A 22,484-nucleotide genomic window follows, 5' to 3' on the forward strand; every position below is an offset into this window, starting at 1 on the left:
TGGTTTTCCTTCTACTTTCACATCCTATTCACACTCACAAGTTATGAAGTCAGCCCAGGTACCAACTAATAGAGCATCACATAAGAACATGGGATATGTTTACACGATGGAGTTTTATTCAGCTATAAAACATAACAAAAGGTGTCATTTTCAGGAAAATGGGTACTGTTTCTTTAAAACATAAAACCTTTCAGAACACTTGTCGGATAAAAGATGACTAAGTACACACTGGTTAAGCACATCCAGTGACTGTTTGGAAAAACATTAATAGGTGCTAATTGACCTCAGAAGACATCTTGGAAAAGCACCAAAATGCTCTTAAGAAATGTTTTGCAAACAAAGCTGACATAAGTCATAACCTGAAAAAAAATATGAGCATGAGAATGTATGCGGGTAAGTCAGAACATGACCCCTCATTTATAAAATGTGCAAAAGTGAAATTATGCAAAATTAATGCATGGAATGAGGTTGGGCTGTATTCTGTTTTAGAAAATCCAATTCATTTTCCCTCCAAGATATGCATGTTAATAGATGCTGGCTTTCACGCAGCCACCTTAAGTCCCAGCTTGCTGCTTAAGTGTACTTCAGAGATAAGGAATGCAACTGAGCTGTATAAAATGAGACAACTTCCCTTCCGTCTCTTGTGCATGATAAATGCTAAAGCAATTAGGAACCACTGTTGCATGCTACATTGGAATTTGTCAGCAACACACAGTGCTGTGCTATGTAAATGGGGTAAACTTACACAAAGTCTTAAGAATTTAGGAGGAAACCACTGACTTCACTTAATATTAAGCATTTGGGTTCATACAACTGAACTAGAAGCAATCACCTCCCTGAGTTTACAATCTCAGAATATCAATTAAAGTGTCTTCTATGTCACTGGCAGCATTCTGGATTAGCATTTCAACTAACAAAGGGACCAAGGAAATATTAAAATGGAAAGCAGATTCTTAGATGTCACCAGAAATAAAAAAGAGGCATATAATTCTTTCTATATTTTAAAACTAGCAACCCCTGAGAAAATTTTCAACATTTTGCATTGTGTATCTCATTTTCAGGGAACACGTGTGTGCACAACCTTTAAATACTAGTTTGGAATTCTGTCTTTACTGTTTTCATCTTTTCACCATTGAATTAGAAAACATATGAATGAGCTTGCTTTGGTGCTCTGTCTCTTCCCTCTTATATTAAGACCAAAAGTGTTGGCGGTTGTATTTAGTTAGAGTCACAACTAAAAGTATTAGGCATAATACACATAGCCCATGTCACCCCAAAATAGCTTGTTTTACAAGCCAGCCAGATCTTTTTGTGGAAGTGTGGCTTTGATGCAATGATCCCTCTATCTCAATCACCATGTCCAGCATCATATAGGAACTAAAATGATGTTTTTCTCTCCCTCTCCCCATTGACGACTCTGAACCCCAACAAAAATATATTACTCAGGACATTCTTGGTCGTAAGCTCGAGGAATTTAAAACAAGAAAAGGAGGGTACATACTAGGTGTAGGGAGAAAGTGTAAAATGGGAGGGGTTCTGAGGAATCTGGGAGTAGAGTAGGGGAGGAGTAAAATCAAAGTCTAACAGCATATATGTATGAAAGGGCACAAGGAAATCCAGTATTTTGTACACTAGTTTAAAAAGTAATTTTTTAACAATCAAAAAGAAAACATTCTACCTTTCACATGGATGGAAAAAGTGAAACTATACCGCGTGTTGCTATAGTTAATTGGGAAAGTGCCTTAATTGAAACTCCAATTTTTAAAGTGCAACTGAGATAAAAGATTGAGAAATAAAAAGCTTTCAAAAAAAGACTTCCAACTCTGGTGAAGTTGGAGAATATTTATTCTCCTGCCTCAACAAGGAGATGAAAATATGGATCAAAGCTGTGCAAAAAAAAATGTCGGGCATGAAGCAATTATCAGTTTTACCTTTTCCAAAACTGCATTGCATTAGAAAGGTTTGAACAATTAATTTTAAAGGCAGAATGTATATAAAACAATCTAACCATATGTTATCTAGCAGAGATACATTAGAACCTAAACATAGAGATAGTCATAGTACAGTAGAAAGTAAGTCATGAACACAAGCCAACAAGATACCCAGAGTGGTATTTAATCTAAAAACAAGACAAAGAGTAAACAAACAAAAAATGGGATTTTGGAGAAAAGAGTTGCTACTACAGAAACAGAAAAGTATTTTGAACCATAAAAATATAACACACACACATGCAACTGAACAATAAGAGTTAAAGAACTTAATACCCAGCTTTCAGTAATGGATAAAACATCTGGGAAGAGATCAACAAAAAAAATAGAAAAGGGGCTGCAGAGCTGCTCAGGAGTTAAAAGCACTGGATGCACTTGCAGAGGACCTTTGTTCAATTCCCAACACATACATAGTAGCTAAAAAAAAAAAAAAAAAAAACAAAAAACAAAAAACAAAAAACCATCATCTCTACCCTCCTCCCCAGTTCCAGGGGTTCAGTTATCTTCTTCTGGTTGCCAAGGGGACCAGGAACATGGGTGATATACATACAGGCATACATGCACGCAAAACACTTTCACACAAAATTTAAAAAAAATACATCGTTTATAAAAGACAGCAGATTTCAACAACACTGTGTTCAAATGAGACCTAATAGAATTCTAAAAAAATTATGTCCTTTATTTTTGTTATAATATAACATCATTTCCCTTTCCTTTCCTCCCTCCAAATGGATAAGAATATCTGTTGCCCTATGAAGAGCCCATTAAAGAAAACTGACTCTCCTTCTCCCAACAGCTATAATTTGCCAATAGCTCCAGTCTTAGAGGTGGAGCTTTGTGCCCCCACTCAATGCTGGGATTTTTTTTTTTTCTTTTTTGCCCGAGTTTGCACAGGTCTTGTGAATGCCATCAAAATTTATATGATTTCAGCTATGAAACTGCCATGCTGTGTGTGGAAAACAGCTTTATTTTAGTTATACCCAATCTCAATCTTAAAATCATTTTGTCAGTCCCCCTTTCTACAATGACCCCGGAACCTTTTTTTGTGGGGGAGTGATATAAATGTTCCAATTAAGTCTGAGCATTCTACCATCTCTTAATCTATACCGTTGGAATACCATACATACAAGAGTATATATACAAATTAGACTTGATATTTTAAAGAGGCCACAAAGTTGGTGGATAAAGAAGGGCAATTGGATCTGGGATAAGTTGGGGGAGGGGAATGAATATGACAAAAACACATTAGACTAAATTCTCAACCATTTTTTTTAAATGAGGAAAAAAATAAGTTTCCACGTTAAAGTAAATAAATACAAATAAAACTGACCAATGCTTACAGGTACCAGTAGACATGATTTAGACGGAATTACTTACAAATAAATGTCTGAATTGAAAATCAGAAAGAACAGATGAGGCAAGGGCTCAGGTGGTAATAGCACTTGCTGCCAAGCCTGACGATTTTGAACTCCATCACCTGTGACCCACATGGTGGAAGGAGAAATCAGACTTCTATAAGCTGGCCTCTGATTCCCACATGTGGACCGTGATGCTCATATGCTCCCTCAACCACAAATAATGACATAAAATTTTGAGGCAACAAGAGGTGGTAGAGAGGTTCCTTAATGGTTTCTTCCAGAGGACCTGAATTCAGTTCCCAGCACACATGTCTGGTGGTTCACAATTGCCCATAACTCCTATAACTCCAATTTCAGGAGATCTGACACCCTCCCCTGGCCTCTGTGAGAATGTATACAAGTGGCATATATTCATATGCATAATAATAATAGTAATATAATAATAAACCTTAAAAAATGCTGTAAAGACAGAAAGCACTCAAATCAAAAACCTAAATTTTACTTTAAAGAATTAGTAAAGACCCCATAGGAAGGACAACAATATCAACCAACCAGACCCCCCAGAGCTCCGAGGAACTAAACTACCAACCAGAGAGTACACATGGAGGGACTCATGGCTCCAGCTGCATATGTGTAGCAGAGTCGTATCTGGCATCAATGGGAGGAGAATCCTTTGGTCCTGTGGAGGATTGATGCCCCAGCATAGGGGAATGCTAGGGTTGTGAGGCAGTAGTGGGCAGATGGAGGAGCACCCTCACAGAAGCAGGGGGAGGGAGAATGGGATGGTGACCAGAAAGAGGGATAACATTTGAAATTGAGATAAATAAAATAACCAATAAAAAAAATTAGTAAAGAACTAACACTACACTTGATCTTAGCCAAAAGGCCTAGAAGCAAGGCAGAGCTTGGGGAGTCCTGAGGAGGAGCAGAAGGAAGAGGAGGAGAAGGAGAAAGAGGAAGAAGGTTCAGAGGAACTAGAGGGGTCAGGGACACACTGTAAAAATAGGGTCCACACATATACCCAAAAGATGCCCCACCAGGCCACAGGGCACATGTTCCACTATGTTCATAGCTGCCTTATTTGTTATAGCCAGAAGCTGGAAACAACCCAGATATCCCATATCGGAAGAATGGATACAGAAAAGGTGATTCATTTGCATAATGACATACTACTCATGAGTTTTGCAGGCAAATGGATGGAACTAGAAAATATCATCCTGAGTGAGGTAAGACAGACCCAAAAGGACATGCATGCTATGTACTCACTAATAAGTGGATATTAGCCAAAAAAAAAAAAAAAATACAGAATACCCAGGATACAATCCACAGAATTCAAGGTTAACTAGATGAAAGGCCCAAGTGAAGATTCTTCAATCCCACTTGGGACGAAGAAGAAAGCAATCATGGGGTGGGGTGGGGGTAGAGGGAGTGGGGACATGAGGGGACAGGGAGGGGAAAAGGGGAACATGATTAAGTATTGGGGGAGGAGAATAAGACTGAAGCCCTGGGGACCAGCAGAAAGAATGGAAACAGGCAACCTTGGGAGGTAGGAGGTGGAGGGACCCTCCAGAGTGTACTGAAGACCTGGAGGTGAGAGACTTTCAGGACTCAAAGGGAGGGACCTTAAATGCCCTACAGTGGGGAGAGGGAATTTGTAGGGCCCAACTCCAGCAGAAAGATGGCATCAAGTGAGGAATAGGGTTGCCATCCCACAGTCAAAACTCTGACCCTCCAATAGAGGAGCTAGAGAAAGTACCCAAGGAGCTAAAGGGATCTGCAACCCTATAGTTGGAACAACATTATGAACTAACCAGTACCCCAGAGCTCTTGACTCTAGCAGCATATGTATCAAAAGATGGCCTAGTCGGCCATCACTGGAAAGAGAGGCCCATTGGACTTGCAAACTTTATATGCCCCAGTACAGGGGAACGCCAGGACCAAAAAGTGGGAGTGGGTGGGTAGGGGAGTGGGGATGGGGAGTGTATTGGGGACTTTTTGGATAGTATTGGAAATGTAAATGAGGAAAATACCTAATAAAAAATGAAAAAAAAAGTTAAAAATAAAAAAAGTCAATAAATTGCTTTTTACTACAGGAAAAAAAAAAAAAAGAATATTGACTGTTCTTCCAGAGGTCCTGAGTTCCAATTCTCAGTAACCACATGGTGGCTCACAATCGTCGGTAATGGGATCCGATGCCTTCTTCTGGTGTGTGTCTGAAGACAGCTACATTGTACTCATATGCATAAAATAAATAAATAAATCTTAAAAAAAAAACTCTGACCCATAATTTTTCCTGTCTGAAAGAATTACAGGGATGGAAATGGAAAGGAGCCTGAGGAAAAGAAGGTCCAGTGACAGGCCCAAAGTGGGATCCAGCTCAAGGGGAGGCCCCAAGGCCTGACACTGTTACTGTTTTGGAGTGCTCACAAAAAGGGATCTATCATGATCCCCCTTCAAAAGACCCAACAAGCAGCTGAAAGAGTCAGATGCAGATATATACATCCAACCAACAGACAGAAGCAGCTGACCCCTGTTGAATTAGGGAAGGCTGAAAGAAGCTGAGGAGAAGGGCGATCCTGTAGTCTCAATTAATCTGAACCCGGGAGATCTCTCAGCCACTGAGCCACCAACCAGGCAGCATACATTTGCTAATATGAGGCCCCTGACACATATACATCAGAGGACTGCTGGGTCTGGGTTCAGTCAGAGATGATGCACCTAACTCTCAAGAGATTTGAGGCCCCTGGGAGTGAGGTGGTCTGGTGGGGGGTGGCGGGTAGGGTGGAATCTGAGGGATGGGGAGGTATGGGCTGAGGAACAGTCAAAGGGCAGTCTGGGAGGGGATAACGACTGGACTGTAAAAAAAGAAATGATAATAATAGTAATAATAAAAGTAATGATAATAATGTCCACAGAATCAACCAACTGGAGCTTATCGGAACTCACAGAGTTCAGAGAGGCTGTAAGAGCATGACCTAGGTCCTCTGTATATATGTTATGGCTGGGTAACTTCATGTTCTTATAGGATTCCTAACAGTGGAGCAGAGGCTGTCCCTGATTCTTTTGCCTATTTGTGTGATCCCTTTCCTCCTACTGATTTGCCCTGTCCAGCTTCCATGTGAGGGTTTGTGCCTAGTCTTATTGTAACTTGTTATGCCATGTTTGGTTGATATCTCTGGGTGTTCTGCTCTTTTCTGAAGGGAGGAGGATGGGGGTCGATCTGGTGGAGAGAAAAATAAAAAAATAAATTAAAGATATAGAAGAATTGAAAAAAAGACAAAATTTGTAAAGAAAAAAAACCAACTCAGCTGCAATAAACTGAAGAAAATAATAAAACATAGAGCAAAAACCAATGTAGATAACAGAGAATTAACAACATTGAAAGTTGGTTCTTGAAAAAAAAGTCAACAAGTGTTACATCTCTGTTTAAATTAGGAATGAATGAAATATCATTAATCTTAAAGATATAATAATGGCTACTAAAGAACACTATGAAAGATTGTATGCTAATCAATTAAATGCATTGGATAAAATAGACCAAATTAGAGAAGGATATGAACTACCAAAATTGATGCAAATAAATGGAAACTGTACAAATATAATAAATAACAGGACAGATCAATACTTAATAGGTCAAGAGAGATAGTTTGACTGGTAAGTCATATTACATCTAAAGGACTATTAACAGTGGTTCTTCACAAGAGTCTCACCCATAGAAATAAATGAAAAAGTAGGCAAAATGTGTCAATGTCTCTGAGGTATAAGGGATCAAAGCAGGATCCTTTGGCATGACAGATAAGCACATTACATCTCCAGTTCTCATCATTTCAATTTAATAGTGTACTGGATTTTACAGCCTGTCCAATCAAGGAAATATAATATAATATAATATATGTAAAAGAAGAAAAATTGATCCATTTTCATATAACACAATCTTATATAAAGAAAACCTCAAAAATAAAAAATAATGCAGCCGGGCGTGGTGGCGCACGCCTTTAATCCCAGCACTCGGGAGGCAGAGGCAGGCGGATTTCTGAGTTCCAGGCCAGCCTGGTCTACAAAGTGAGCTCCAGGACAGCCAGAGCTATAAAGAGAAACCCTGTCTCGAAAAACCAAAAAAAAAAAAAAAAAAAAAAAAATAATGCTAGAGCTAATAAACGTATTGACTAAAGTTTCAGAATACAGTGCTAATATATGAGAGACAGACAGACAAACAAACTTGTATTCTTAAACAGTAGCAATGAAAAAAATTCTGTAAAAGATATTGGTAACTATCCAATTTATAGTAACATCAAAAAGGATAAAATACTTATGAACAAAATGATACACAAATAAGACTGTGAAAACTACAAAATGTCATTCAGGAAATGTAAGAAACTATAGAAATGGAAAAATACCGGTTCAGGGGTCAAAAGATTTAATAGTGTTAAAACACATCATTTATCAAAGTGATAAACAGGTTCAATGCGATCTATCAGAATTATAGTTGTCTTCTGTTTTTTCTTTTTTTTTTTCAGTAATTGATAAACCAGGCCTAACATTCATATAGACTTGCAAGGAAGCCTGAACATCAAAAAGTCTTGAAAATGAAAAACAAAGTTGGAAAATTTACAAAAACTGACTAAAAAGTTGCACTACTCAAGATGGCATGATCCCGTCACAAAGCAGATGTGTAGATAAATCAGACAGTAGACATGTTCATGGCTAAATCCATGTCTCAATGACTAATTGAGTTTTATATAGCCACTGATACACTTAGATGAAGAATCTTCTTTTCTACAATTGCAATTGAGATGGCTGCATAGTTAATGTAGAAGAAGTTAGACCTCTATCTCATGCTATGCATAAAAATTAATGCAAAAGTGAGCTAAGTGTAACTAATAACTAAGTGTAAGAGTTACACTCATGTGTCCTTCTTACCGGTTGGAACATCTTCTGGGTATATGCACAGGAGAGGTATTGAGGGATCCTCCGGTAGTACTATGTCCAATTTTCTGAGGAACCGCCAGACTGATTTTCAGAGTGGTTGTACAAGCTTGCAATCCCACCAACAATGGAGGAGTGTTCGTCTTTCTCCACATCCTCGCCAGCATCTACAGTCACCTGAATTTTTGATCTTAGCCATTCTGACTGCTGTGAGGTGGAATCTCAGGGTTGTTTTGATTTGCATTTCCCTGATGATTAAGGATGTTGAACATTTTTTCAGGTGCTTCTCTGCCATTTGGTATTCCTCAGGTGAGAATTCTTTGTTCAGCTCTGAGCCTCATTTTTAATGGGGTTATTTGATTTTCTGGAGTCCACCTTCTTGAGTTCTTTATATATATTGGATATTAGTCACCTATCTGATTTAGGATTGGTAAAGATCCTTTCCCAATCTGTTGGTGGCCTTTTTGTCTTATTGACGGTGTCGTTTGCCTTACAGAAGCTTTTTAATTTTATAAGGTCCCATTTGTCGATTCTTGATCTTTCAGCACAAGCCATTGCTGTTCTATTCAGGAATTTTCCCCCTGTGGCCATATCTTCGAGGCTTTTCCCCACTTTCTCCTCTATAAGTTTCACTGTCTCTGGTTTTATGTAGAGTTTCCTGATCCAATTAGATTTGACCTTAGTACAAGGAGATAGGAATGGATCAATTTGCATTCTTCTACATGATAACCACCAGTTGTGCCAGCACCATTTGTTGAAAATGCTGTCTTTCTTCCACTGGATGGTTTTAGCTCCCTTGTCAAAGATCAAGTGACCATAGGTATGTGGGTTCATTCTATTCCATTGGTCTACTTGTCGGCCACTATACCAATACCATGCAGTTTTTATCACAATTGCTCTGTAGTAAAGCTTTAGGTCAGGCATGGTGATTCCACCAGAGGTTCTTTTATCCTTGAGAAGAGTTTTTGCTCTCCTAGGTTTTTTGTTATTCCAGATGAATTTGCAAATTGCCCTTTCTAATGCTCCTCTATATTCATAGCAGCCTTATTTATAATAGCCAGAAGCTGGAAAGAACCCAGATGCCCCTCAACAGAGGAATGGATACAGAAAAATGTGGTACATTTACATAATGGAGTGCTACTCAGCTATTAAAAAGAATGAATTTATGAAATTCCTAGGCAAGTGGATGGACCTGGAGGGCATCATCCTGAGTGAGGTAACCCAATCACAAAAGAACCCATGATATGTTCTCACTGATAAGTGGACATTAGCCCAGAAACTTAGAATACCCAAGATACAAGATATAATTTGCAAAACACATGAAACTGAAGAAGAATGAAGACCAAAGTGTGGACACTTTGCCCCTTCTTAGAACTGGGAACAAAACACCCATGGAAGGAGTTACAGAGACAAAGTTTGGAGCTGAGATGAAAGGAAGGACCATCTAGAAGCTGCCATCCCCGGGGGATCCATCCCATAATCAGCCTCCAAACGCTGACACCATTGCATACACCAACAAGATTTTGCTGAAAGGATCCTGATATAGCTGTCCCTTTTGAGGTATGCCGGGGCCTGGCAAACACAGAAGTAGATGCTCACAGTCAGCTATTGGATGGAACACAGGGCCCCCAATGGAGGAGCTAGAGAAAGTACCCAAGGAGTTAAAGGGATCTGCAACCCTATAGGTGGAAAACAATATGAACTAACCAGTACCCCCTGGAGCTCGTGTCTCTAGCTGCATATGTATCAGAAGATGGCCTTGTTGGCCACCATTGGGAAGAAAGGCCCCTTGGTTTAGCAAACTTTATATGCCTCAGTATGGGGGAACACCAGGGCCAAGAAGTGGGAGTGGGTGGGTAGGGGAGTTGGGAGGGGCGTCTGGGGGACTTTGGGGGTAGCATTTGAAATGTAAATGAAGAAAATACCTAATTAAAAATATAAATTAAAAAATAAAAAAGTTACACTCATATAATTCTTTGAAGAATGTATGCCCTAAGACCAAGAAAGGATTGAGTGGATATAACAGCAATTGAAAAGAAAGAAGAAGAAAAATAGTTGAATAAGATTTCCACAAATTTCAAATATCTTTTTTTTACCTTTTTTTTTAAAAGTGTTTTTATTATTAGATGTTTTCTTTATTTACATTTCAAATGTTATCCCCCTTCCTGGTTTCCCCTCTGAAAGCCCCTATACCCTCCCCCTCCCCCTGCTCACCCATTGGTAGGAGAGGTCTTTGGTCCTGTGAATCTCTTGAGTTTTAAAAGTACCACCAACAAAGCAAGGTATGGCAGCATAGAACCCCAGTCTCTGTACTTAGGATACTGAGGTGAGGCAGGAAGATAGAAATTGCCTATCTTATATGGCACTTGACTATATCATATCACAAGTATTCTTATATCCAACAGTAGACCAATAATCCAATTTAAAAATCCGTAGAGTATCTCACTACATATTGCTTTAAAGAAGACATGCAAATTGTCAACAAATGTGATAAGTCATTAGAAAATTAAAGTTTGTGGCTAAGAGTGGGTGGGGATACACAAGAGGGGACTTACCTGCTAAGTGGAGAAGGAAAGGGGGGATGGGGAAGTATTGAGAGAGGAGGTGACTGGGAGGGGAGCAGTGAGTGGAATGCAAAGTAAAATATTTTAAAATTCTTTAAAAAATAGAGAAAAGAATAGAGACAAAGTTTGTGGCTAATCTGAAGTACATAATAAGACTCAAAAGAGAGCGAGGGAGGAAGAAGAGAAGAGAAGAGAAGAGAAGAGAAGAGAAGAGAAGAGAAGAGAAGAGAAGAGAAGAGAAGAGAAGAGAAGAGAAGAGAAGAGAAGAAAGATGTAATTTTGGGTAAGAATGTAGAAAAACTGGAACCCTAGTATATTGTAAGTAGGAATATAAAATAATGTAGCTACTGGGAAAGTGGTTTTGTAGTTTCTCAAGAACATACATATAGAATGCTATTCTTCACTATATATCTGATAGGATGAAGAAAATTTGAAACAAATATTTACACACTGGATTTCAAAGCAATATTCACAACCACCAAAAGGCAGAAACAACACAGCTGTCAGCTGTATTTAAAATGTCACAGATAAACAAGAGTGGTTTATCCATACAATTGATTCTTATGCAGCACACACACACACACACACACACACACACACACACACACAGAGAGAGAGAGAGAGAGAGAGAGAGAGAGAGAGAGAGAGAGAGAATGAGGAACTCAAACATATTCTAATGTGAATGAAGCTTGAGGACATGCTAAATGCAAGAAACTAAGTGAGAAACTTTGAGTATTCCATGACTTTCTTCATATGCAACATCCAAAATTAGTATATCCATAGAAACAGAAAGATTAGTGGTTAGTAGGGACTTTAGAGAAGACTTAAGAGTGCTTAATGGATATGGGGCTCTCTTTTGGGGTGAGGAAAATGTTTTGCAAGATGGAGATAGTAGTTGGAAAACTTTGTGGATGTAGTAAACACTGCTTAAAATTTTGCCTTAAATGCTTAGCTGTGTGTGTATTACACCTCAATTTTATTTTTTATTTTTTATTTTTTTTTGAATGCCACTATGATTGTATTAGGTAATCCAAAGCAATTATAATAATAGAATGCCTATGGTGTTATATTAATAAGTAATAAGTTACACCTCAATTTTAAAAACCAAAGAATTGCGCTATTGGCACAGGGCACAACAGTAAATTTAAGAAGGCATTGGCAAAAGATCATAGACAATATGATTGCATTTCTATGAAATGTCTGGAATAGATAATCTGTAAAGATGTATATGTATTAGTGTTTTCCTCAAGCTGAAGGAGTGGAAGATGGAGAAACAGGGGTTAACAGCTAATGGGCATGGGGTTTCTTCAGCAGGTGATAAAAATGTTCTGGAATTAGAATAAAATAGTGATTGAAATTATGAATATGGTAAAACCATTAAATTATACTTTGAAAATAATATAATTTGAGTTCTATATAATGACAAGGTAATATGTTATTTAAGCAAAATAATATCAATGACATGTGGACTTGCAATATCTAGAAAGTACAGTATATTAAAATAATCAACCAAACCTAGATCAGAACATTGAAAGTATGCTACTCTAATGTTCTTACATATGTGAGATGGTACTATATGATGTGAGAATAAACTGTTAGAAGTTAAAGGAGTAGCTGGGCGTGGTGGCACACGCCTTTAATCCCAGCACTCGGGAGGCAGAGGCAGGCGGATTTCTGAGTTCGAGGCCAGCCTGGTCTACAAAGTGAGTTCCAGGACAGCCAGGGCTATACAGAGAAACCCTGTCTCAAAAAACCAAAAACTAAAAAAAGAAGTTAAAGGAGTATATTAAGGCCACGCTGTGGTGGCACACACCTTTAATCACAGCACTTGGGAGGCAGAGGCAGGCAGATTTCTGAGTTTGAGGCCAGCCTGGTCTATAAAGTGAGTTCCAGAACAGTCAGGGCTATACAGAGAACCCTGTCTTGAACAAAACAAAAAATAAAATAAAAAATAAAAATAAAAAGGTGTATATTATAGACTGTAGGTCTAAGAAAGGTAACTAATATGTTATGAAGGTGATTAGATGGAATCAGAAAACATATTTAATTTGAACCAAGGCACAAAAACTGAAAAATTCTACTTAGATCAATAGCAAATTTCATTAAACCAGGCATGGTGGCACATTGCTGCAATGCAACTCTTTGGGAAATTGAGGCAGCAAGATTCTTAGTTCAAGGCCAGCCCAGGATACAAAGACACAAGCTTTATAGTAATATTGCCTAGTTCTACAAATATGTGTTTTCATCTATACACACCCTTGAGATATGTACTTTAAGTATACAGAAACAAGTGTTAAGTAAAATGATGGAAAAAAAGTCTCTTGATCATATTAACATAAAGGAAGCTGGGTGACTATATTGGTATCAATGTAATGTATTTTTCAAAATATAATAATAATTAATTAATTAACTAATCAATTAATTAATAAGCCTGACCAATACAGATGCAAATGCTCGCAGCCAATCATTGTACTGATCACAGGTACCCCAATGGAGGAGTTAGGGGAAGGACTGAAGGAGCTGAAGGATTTGCAATCCCATAGGAAGAACAACAATATCAACCAAGCAGACCCCGCACCCCCCCCCCAGAGCTCCCAGGGACTAAACTACCAACCAAAGAACACACACAGAGGGACTCACAGCTTCAGCTGCATATGTAGCAGAGGATGGTCTCATCTGGCATCAATGGGAGGAGAGGCCTTTTTGGTCCTGTGAAGGCTTGATGCCCCAGTGTAGTGGAATTCAAGGATGGGACAGGGTGAGTGCATGGGTGGGTGGGGGAACATCCTTATAGAAGCAGGGGGGAAGGAAGATGAGATAGGGTTTTCTGTAGAGAACTGGGGAGGGGGATAACATTTGAAATGTAAATAAATATAACAACCAATTAATATATATATATGTATATATATAAAGATACAAATATTTATTACAAAATATTAACTTTTGTTTACCACATCACCAATAGCATGCTGAAAAGGAGATTATCTAATGAAAAAGACAGAATACTAAGACATACTGATGTACTTAGTAAAAAGAGTTTCAAAGTAGATGAAGCAAAACCAGATAGATTTGCAAAGTGAAAAGTCATAAGTTAAGCATGGCTTTATTTTTATGTGGATTTTCTATTCATCTTTAACCATTTTCTATTTCTCTAATCTCATCTATGTACCATGTGACCTACTTGGCTTGTTTTGTTCCCCAGACACTCAGTCTCATTTTCTGTTGAGGAGATTCAAAAGAGGAAGTCAAGGTACAGGTGAGTTAGGTTATAGGTAAGAAAGCAAAGTTGCTTCTCTATGTTTATGCCGTGTCAATAAAATATAATGAACTGTCCAGTTGGAAGTCAAGAATAGTTTCTGCTTTGTCAGTAGTACCTGGTTTCAGAATTATACAAGTGGTCATTACCTGTCCTCTAGTAACACTGGAGATTTTGCAGGACAGAAAATTCAAACTCCAGTAGCTTATCGGTACTCAAGTGCCTCAAGAAAGCTACAAGATGGAAATCAAGGCAGATTCACAAAGTTTTCTGTGTCTATGGAGATAGAGTGGATGGACATGAATCCCCTCTGGTAGAGTGGACTCATTACAAGCTTTCTATTTCTAAGGAGTAATTTGAAAAATTCCCAAGTACTGCAAGTGCAACTGAAAATACATTCATTCTTACTTGGGAACCAAGACTCCCAAAACACACTTCTCATGAGGCAGAAAAGCCCTGTAGTAGACCCTTACTAATTTCTACCACACTTAGAATTCTTATGTTTTATTTGTTTGTTTGTTTGTTTGTTTGTTTGGTGTGTGTGTGTGTGTGTGTGTGTGTGTGTGTGTGTGTCTGTGTCTGTGTGGTGTTGTCATGTTGGCAATGGATCCTGAGGTTGAGCATGTATTAAGCAAGAAGAATGCTAACTGAACAGTATCTCCATCCCTGGACTCTGAATTGTGTAAAATAAGTTAACTTCTGTGCAAAAGGTTGATAATTAAATTTTGAGTGAAAATAAATTTGTCTTGGATTTGGGGAAGTATAGTTAACTATTCCAAGGCTTATCTTATGTATCTGTAAGTTAGAGATCCATCACTTGAATACACCAGGGAGATATGGGAAGTGATATCAAGTGAGATATGGGAAGAATGGAGCTTTAATGAAGTCTTATAAACATTAAGCTCTACTCTCCCTGCTGGCTGCTGAGTCACTTTAGGAGAGCCTGAGAAACAGTCATAATATTGTGTCAAATGAAGACACAAAAATGTGAAATCTGGGCTTCCAACTGTGTCTTATGGCAGAATTGGCGTTAGCAAATGCCTTACTGACCCTGAGGAAATGAACCAGAAAAAATATTTCACCTTAAAATGAAGCATACTATTTTTTTGGTAGGTTCTACTTGTCTGTCCTTGATTAAAATAAGGAGGTAGTCTCAGACAACCTGTGGCTTCCAATTTCAGTCTTTTTTTTTTTCATATTTTTTTTACCAGGAGTGTTTTCTCTGTCACCTTAGATGGACACAAGGACAGCAGATTGGAAGAGCGTCTGGACACTTATATTAGACAGACGCTTTCGAAGGAAGAAACGCAGGAGTAAACTCCCCATTTCTCACCTAGTAACATTTTCAGTAATTTTCTTGGCTTGCAGGCTTGTAAACCTAACTTGGCAGATTTTCTCTTGGAAATAACACTATCAAGAGTTTCCTTTGAGGAAGGAAGATCAGAAGCTAGTAAGCATCCAAAGATCAGAATTCAGTCTGCTAAGGGGACATGTGAATTTTGTTTTGTTTTCATTTGCATTTGGAGTAGGACCATCCAAGACAAATGGCCAACAGAGAGAAGTCAAAGTACATTATTCAAAGATCCAATGTTTGGGAAAAGTAAGTAATTTTGCACCATAATGAACACATTTTCCCCATTTCCCCTAAGAAATGTGTCCCAATACATTTTGCCATGCCAGGTTTTAAAATAAATGGTGGACTTATCTTTTCATTCAACTGGAAGATCCTTAATCATGCATATGCATATTTGTTATAAATTAATTGCAATTAACCATCAATAGGTAACAGCTCTACATTTTGAAAACTCGAGTCAGTGCTGTAATACATACATTTTCAATAGCATTCAGACAAAACACTTATAATAATTAGGTAAGGGTTTAGTTAGAAAAACAGCAATTAATGAATCTATGGCTACCAGAATAGCATGAGCCAACTTGTAGACACACCTAGACCATCAACAATTATTAGAAGGTGATGACTGGGATGAAGCAGGAGATAAGAAGAGCATGTCTCCCCAAGAGCTATCTGGACAGTCCATTCAGGGGCACAATACAACCTGAAGTGACCCCACAGAGAAGAAGCTTTGAAAATGAATATCTTAATCCCAGCAGCATCACTCACATGTCCCTTAGCTGTTCTATTTGAGTATCCAGTAGAGGGCTTTCAAATCTTCTGTGTGCAAAAAGCAGGGGGAAGGATGTAATGTGAACTAGAAGTAGTGAATAATGATAACAAGAATAAAGGTGAACTACCAGCTACTTGCTTGTCTTTAGGTTCAGGGGTTTGGCAAGTGTCTTCTCAGAGAGATAGAGAAGTAAGATTACATTAATGGGATTTTGTCTGTTCTTATGTTGAAGAAGTGGTTGGCAAACAAGCTTCTTCTGAATATCCACTGCAGGAAAATACCTGAGATTTGTACTAGAGTTAAGAAGAGATGGTAATCCAAGACTAGGTAGCATGACTATTTTACCTAGTACATATCCTGATGACCACATATCATTGGGTTAGATTTATACTGGATTGCTATCTATTGTGGTATATTATGGCTAATAAGCATCCAATGATAGCTTGTTATCACACATTTTGGCAGACAGGAGTATCTAGATTCAAGTCCTTTACTGTATCAATGCATGAATTATTGCCACTACAGAAACCTTCAAACAATCAAAACCCATGAAAGTACTGCACTTAAATCAACAATGGCATGTGATTTTAAAAAACACTATTCAGCTTATTTTTGAAGCTGTTTAGAGATGAATATGGGTTGAATAACCCAGCCTGAGAAAAGGTGATCCTCTGCCCACTAAAGCCAACTGGAGTCTTGGCCAAACAAACAAACAAAAAAAAGTGGTTTCTTTACTTGTGTGTTGAGAGGCTAAGGAAGTGCAGCCTTTGACATTGAAGATGCCTTTTTTATTTTGAATGTAGATAGTGAGAAACTGGGACATATTTAGAACTATTTTCTACTGATTTTTGTGACAGTGAAAGAGTACATGAAACTTAAAACATGGGATAAGAAGACAGAGGTTCATACAAACCCATCGCCACCTTTAACAATGGGCTCAACTGCTCTTTACACACATGGGTGCATTTTGACAGGAAACAGTGCCATCTTGTGTTAACCTCTGTATAAACTGGTAACTTAGCTTGGAGTGACTAGTTTAGTTTTCAATTAACCATACTAATTGAGGCAAAGAACCTCATTGGCACCATAAAACTGGAAAGTGGTTTTCAAAATTCATTGGTAGGGGAAAACACTCTGGAAGCACAAACTGTCAAAAAAACCCACAAAAAACCAACAAAAAACAAAACAAAACAAAACAAAAAAACCCACCCCTCTGTTGGAAGCAAAGAATACTACACCAACATGGCAGGTCTGGTCAAGCTAAGAAAGGCAGACAACTTATAATCACTGTCTGTCTCTGACTATCTAGTCTTCCAAAAGTTAGAGATATCCATGGAACAATACTTCCATACAGCAGTAGAACATTTGGGCTTGCTCCTTCTCTACTTGAATCATTAAACACATTTAGTAACTTTTAAAACCCTATTTGGTACATAAACATGTTTGGTAGTAATGAGCCAGTTCAGCAGAACCACGTTTTCACTGTTGGCCCATATTGGAAAACCATGAATTGTAACACTTAGCAAAGATACTTCCTAGATTCATAAAAGTTTTTGAGTACTCACTGTCAAGGAACAGTGAACAACATCAGAGTCCTTTACTGGGATGGGTTTGTGTGCTCAACTCGACAGGGCTGGAGAACAGGAGAGGCTTTAAGAAACACAAATGTTATCTGTTCACGGAACATATATGAGTGAAGAATATAATCCACATGTGTTCTTGCAACTCAAGGAACAACCTTGAAATGTATCCCATGTTGAAAAATCATCTTGGGGATGGATTTAGGGGTCCAGTAAGAATTACGTGTCAGTGTTTGCATGGGTTGATCTACATGAAAAGAATAAATTAAACTAAAAGAGTTCTTATTGCTTAGATTCTAAAAATTACCACTATAATCTCTAAGCTTCAGATTGCCCATAGGTTCATAGCGGGATCTAAAATTTTAAAAATTGTTTCAGTTGCTGTATTTTTTGCTATTACACAACTTTATTATAAAAGCTTTAAAAGTCCTTTGATTGTTAGCAAGTCAGTGTTTGTTTTAGGGAGCTACATGTGGTTCGTTCTTATTTATTAGGAATATTAGCTCACTAATTTAATTTAAGCATTATTAATGAACTCTTTCCTAAATACAAACTTGTTCTTTAATATCCACCAATACCACATTATCAAGAAATTTGGTACTTCAAGAGCATCTTCCATTAGTTTATTTTTCCCCGTGGGAAAAAGTTTCCCTTACTATATGTTTTCTGCATTATAATGAACAAAGACACAGGAACCAATTGCCTGAGAAAGAAATAATTGATGTACCAATATAAATGAACGTGGTTTTATTCTTATGCTAAAGAAAGAGACAATGAGCCATAATTATAACATATATCTTTAATTAAGTTGATACTGGTAAATTAAAAAAAATTCAGTGAGAAGATGACAGTTAAGAAAATAAGGTATCCTATGACTATTCTGAATAAAATGTTTAAAATATAAACGTTTTAAAAGTCCATTGGCTTTTTCTAATTGAAGGGAGAAGACTAAGCAAATACTGTCTTCTTACACAAATGAGCCCACAGGAGAATAATTCTTACATGAGAAGCACCAGGATAATAAGAATTATTAATTAATTTGGTAATTTTTCTCAAAACTGTCAGGATTAAGTAAAATAAGATATAAAACTTCATTGGATTCAATTGCTTCATTGGATATGATAATTTTTGATAAGTTTTATATGAACCACTAAAATTATGATCAAAGTTACTTAAATGATGTTTTTTTAAAACTCCCAATTAATTTGCTTTCAGTAATAACTCGATGAAAGGATAAATTTTCTCACACATATATCTTGCTATCTATAGAGTAAGATTTCATAGATTTTCAGTAAAGTAGGGTTATTGCCAGATCACATCTAAATGACTCAACATTTTGAACTAAGAGGTTGTTTACAGCATATACACATTTCTTTTACTTACAGAGCAAAGTAAGATGAACACTCTTTTATTAAAATCCTGTGGTACATTGGGATTAGTAGCACCATGAAAAAGAATACTTCCTCAAACCGCAGTCAGTAATTTTACTCAGTATGATTCTTCTCTTCATTGAATTTTTAATGTGCCATTTTAGTAACTAGGCAAAACATATGAACTTTGCCTTGCAATCCTTGAAGGAATTTATTCTGGACCCCCAGAAGTATAGTCACTTTCCTACTTCCTTCATAAGGAAGGATGGAGCCCTTGCTCTGGCACATTGCTGAGGTACATCTGAATCTTCATGGTTTCTAGTCAGCATGTTCTCTTCGTCATAGAGGATATTAGCACCATTGGTGGGAGCAGTGGTAAAGGTGGGGAGAGTGAGTGAGACATTGCATCCTGGGAATCACATATAATAGTTTATATATATATATATATATATAATCACATTAAAAAACACAAGGAACTCTTCAACAAGTTATGTCCTCTTCATGCATACTTGACATCGGCTAATACGTGTCCTCAAGTCTCCTGCTTTCAGTGTTTCTGACTGAGGTTTACTAGGAAATTAAAAAAAAAAAAAAGAAACAATCAGGTTTGTATTTCCATTTTTGCTACCTAAATTCTATTATAGGGATGAATTCATATTTAGACATTCTCTTCCTGTTAAGCAGCTTTACCAGGGACTTAAGTGTATGTTTTCTTTTTAAAAATGCCTGTCTGTCTATCTGCCTGTCAGTATGTACAAGTATACCTGTCACAGCATGTCTGTAAAGGTCACAACAAGTTGTAGAAGTTGTGCTCTTCCTTGTACTGTGTGGGTACAGGGCACATAACTAAGTGGGGCTTAGGGGCAAGTGTCTTAACCTGCTGAGCAATATCACGTTTTCCCTTAATCTCTTAATATACATTGATTGCTATGGCTTAATATCTACTACTGATCACAGGTATGCAACAAAAGTTTTGTTGCCTTGCATTCATTGCATCTAGTGATGTGTTCCATAAAGAAAACTTACAATATAATTTCATCCCCCATTCCCTTCTCTTTCTCTCTATCATTCCCATAGTCCCTTTCCTTTTCCCAGACAATCTTGCTTTCACTTCATTTGCGTACATGTGTGCATATGTGTGTGTAAAATCCAGAGACCAGGAATAAGAGAGAAAATATGGATATTTGTCTAAGTATGGCTTATTTTGAATATCATGTTTGTTAGTTTCATATATAATTTAATACTTTATGGCAGAATAATACTCCACAATATATTTAAACTTCATTCTCTATATCGTCACGTGTATTTTTGTGACCATTGTCCCCACTAATGTTATTTTTATATATTTGTTTCTTTGTATTTTTTAACCATTCTTAATATTATAGTATGGGATAAGTTTAGCCAGTTTGTGAGCAATACATAATAAGATATTAAATAAAAATATCAAGAAAGAAGCAATACATAAAAATAAAGACAAACTTAAAGAGATTGAAATATTCAGAGTTATGTGTTATTTCATTCCTCAAAGACTCAGATGATGTGCCCAAAAACATTCACAAAAATTATGTGTTATAAGTTACTATACATTATAGTTTCAGTTCTTGAGATGATATCACTTTAGTATACCAACTCCTGACTTTTTTTGGTATTGAAAGGTTAATACTAAGCCACCTGTAACCACACTTACAAGACAAAGTAAAGTTTGTATTATATTACAAGTTAGTTACATGTGGAGAACAAGGTAAGACTAAAAAATTTGATCCAACAAATTCCTAAAATTTACTAGGGGTAAACAACCCATTAATAGAATCTCTCTTTCCTAGTTTCTATGAAGAAACCTTTAGGCTTGAACTAAAACCATAAGAAACTTACCTGAACATGTCTGACATATCAACAGTGGCCAGCCAAAAGCTGTACGAATTGGCATAGTAATTGCATGTCCCTCGCCCGTGACATTCGATGAAGGGAGCTGAACGAAATTCTTCCAAACAGGAGCCAGGAGAGGCTAGGGCTTGGCCAGAGCCTTCTGCTCCTGCACTTGTATGCTGAAAAGATAAGGAAAATGTTCAACAACACATATGTGATATACTATTATAGTGATTATTCAATAATATATACCTAACCTGGCCACAAATTAGAATACAATGAATTTGACTATGAGTAAAGGTAAGAGAAATGTATCTGCATCAAAAACAGTCAACAAAAGCAATGGGCATATTATAAAAATAGACTCTAGAAAATGCGGGTGGGAGAGCACTGTGCTTGGACAGAGGTTATTTAAGATTCAAGCTTCTTATTACTATGCAAGTGACGGTGATGGTTCAAGTTGGGAGAAATGTACTTATATAGAAGGTCAGCTGTGATGAGAAAAGGGAAGATGGGTGTTTCATACCATCATGAAGGAATAGCCAATCCACAGAGAGTCCCACCCCTGAGGACAGTGTGGAATCTGAATAGTCTGGCTGTGAACAGCGATCACCACAGCTGGCGCCTCACACACTGCACATCTGGTAAAGGAAAGGAGGAGAGGATATGAATTACAGAGTGAGGGCGTAGAAAACAATTGCTCTTCATCAGAAACCTTCCTATTATGGAGGCCCTTGACAACTGTCTTCAATGATTAGAAGAGGAGAAAAATGCACTTTGACAATCTTTTTTTTTTTTTTTTGCATAAGAACTCTCTTTTCTCAAGCATAATGCATTTATAAGCAAAAACTGTAAGCCTTTCAGTATATTGCAGAATTACAGCTATTGCATTTTCATTTTCCATTGTGACATAAATTTGCTTTCACACTTGCTGTAGTAAATGCGATAATTGATGTAGGAGTTTGGCTTAGTGTGTTCTACATACTTGCTGTCAAAGGGCCCAACTTGCGGTAGAAACTTAGTAATGCTATTATTGTGGTAAGAAGAATGTCTAGTAAACTGGAAAAGACAAAAAGCAGATATTTTCTCAATATCCACCCACTATTGTTCTGCCAAAGACATTTATTAACCATTTGGACATATTTGGGTAAGTACAACAGACCCAAAACAGCTGGGCAGGTGCCCAGGCAATCGGAGATGTGGTTAAAAATGACAAAGTAAGTAAAAACAGCCACAGAATACATGTTAATGAATATATCAAAATTTTAATAAAGAACATGAGGGGACATCTTGAAACATAATGGAGGTCAATTTAGCAAAATTTGTCTACACAATTCATTATATATTATGGAAACTCTTACTCCATAATGTTGAGACTGAAAAAAACTCCCTCACACACTTGCATGCTATCTCTCTCTCTCTCTCTCTCTCTCTCTCTCTCTCTCTCTCT

The 22,484-nt window shown here is 37.4% G+C and overlaps 1 protein-coding gene across 2 annotated transcripts in view; it reads right to left on the bottom strand.

Moving 5' to 3' along the window:
* Positions 1-18,612: 18,612 nt before the first annotated feature.
* The window catches only part of Col4a5 (collagen type IV alpha 5 chain), a 223,851-nt gene continuing 219,979 nt past the window's right edge, over positions 18,613-22,484 (bottom strand). For both annotated transcript variants that reach the window (XM_021152696.3, XM_085837997.1), the window contains 3 exons: positions 21,561-21,675; positions 21,041-21,213; positions 18,613-19,738 (listed from right to left, as the gene is read on the bottom strand). In XM_021152696.3, coding sequence (XP_021008355.1) covers positions 19,657-19,738; positions 21,041-21,213; positions 21,561-21,675 — 370 coding nt within the window. In that variant the 3' untranslated portion in view covers positions 18,613-19,656. The remainder of the gene's footprint in view (positions 19,739-21,040; positions 21,214-21,560; positions 21,676-22,484) is intronic.

This window comes from Mus caroli, unplaced genomic scaffold, assembly GCF_978045245.1.
Source record: "Mus caroli unplaced genomic scaffold, Mus_caroli_1 scaffold_5, whole genome shotgun sequence".
In the NCBI taxonomy this organism is placed as follows: Eukaryota; Metazoa; Chordata; class Mammalia; order Rodentia; family Muridae; genus Mus; species Mus caroli.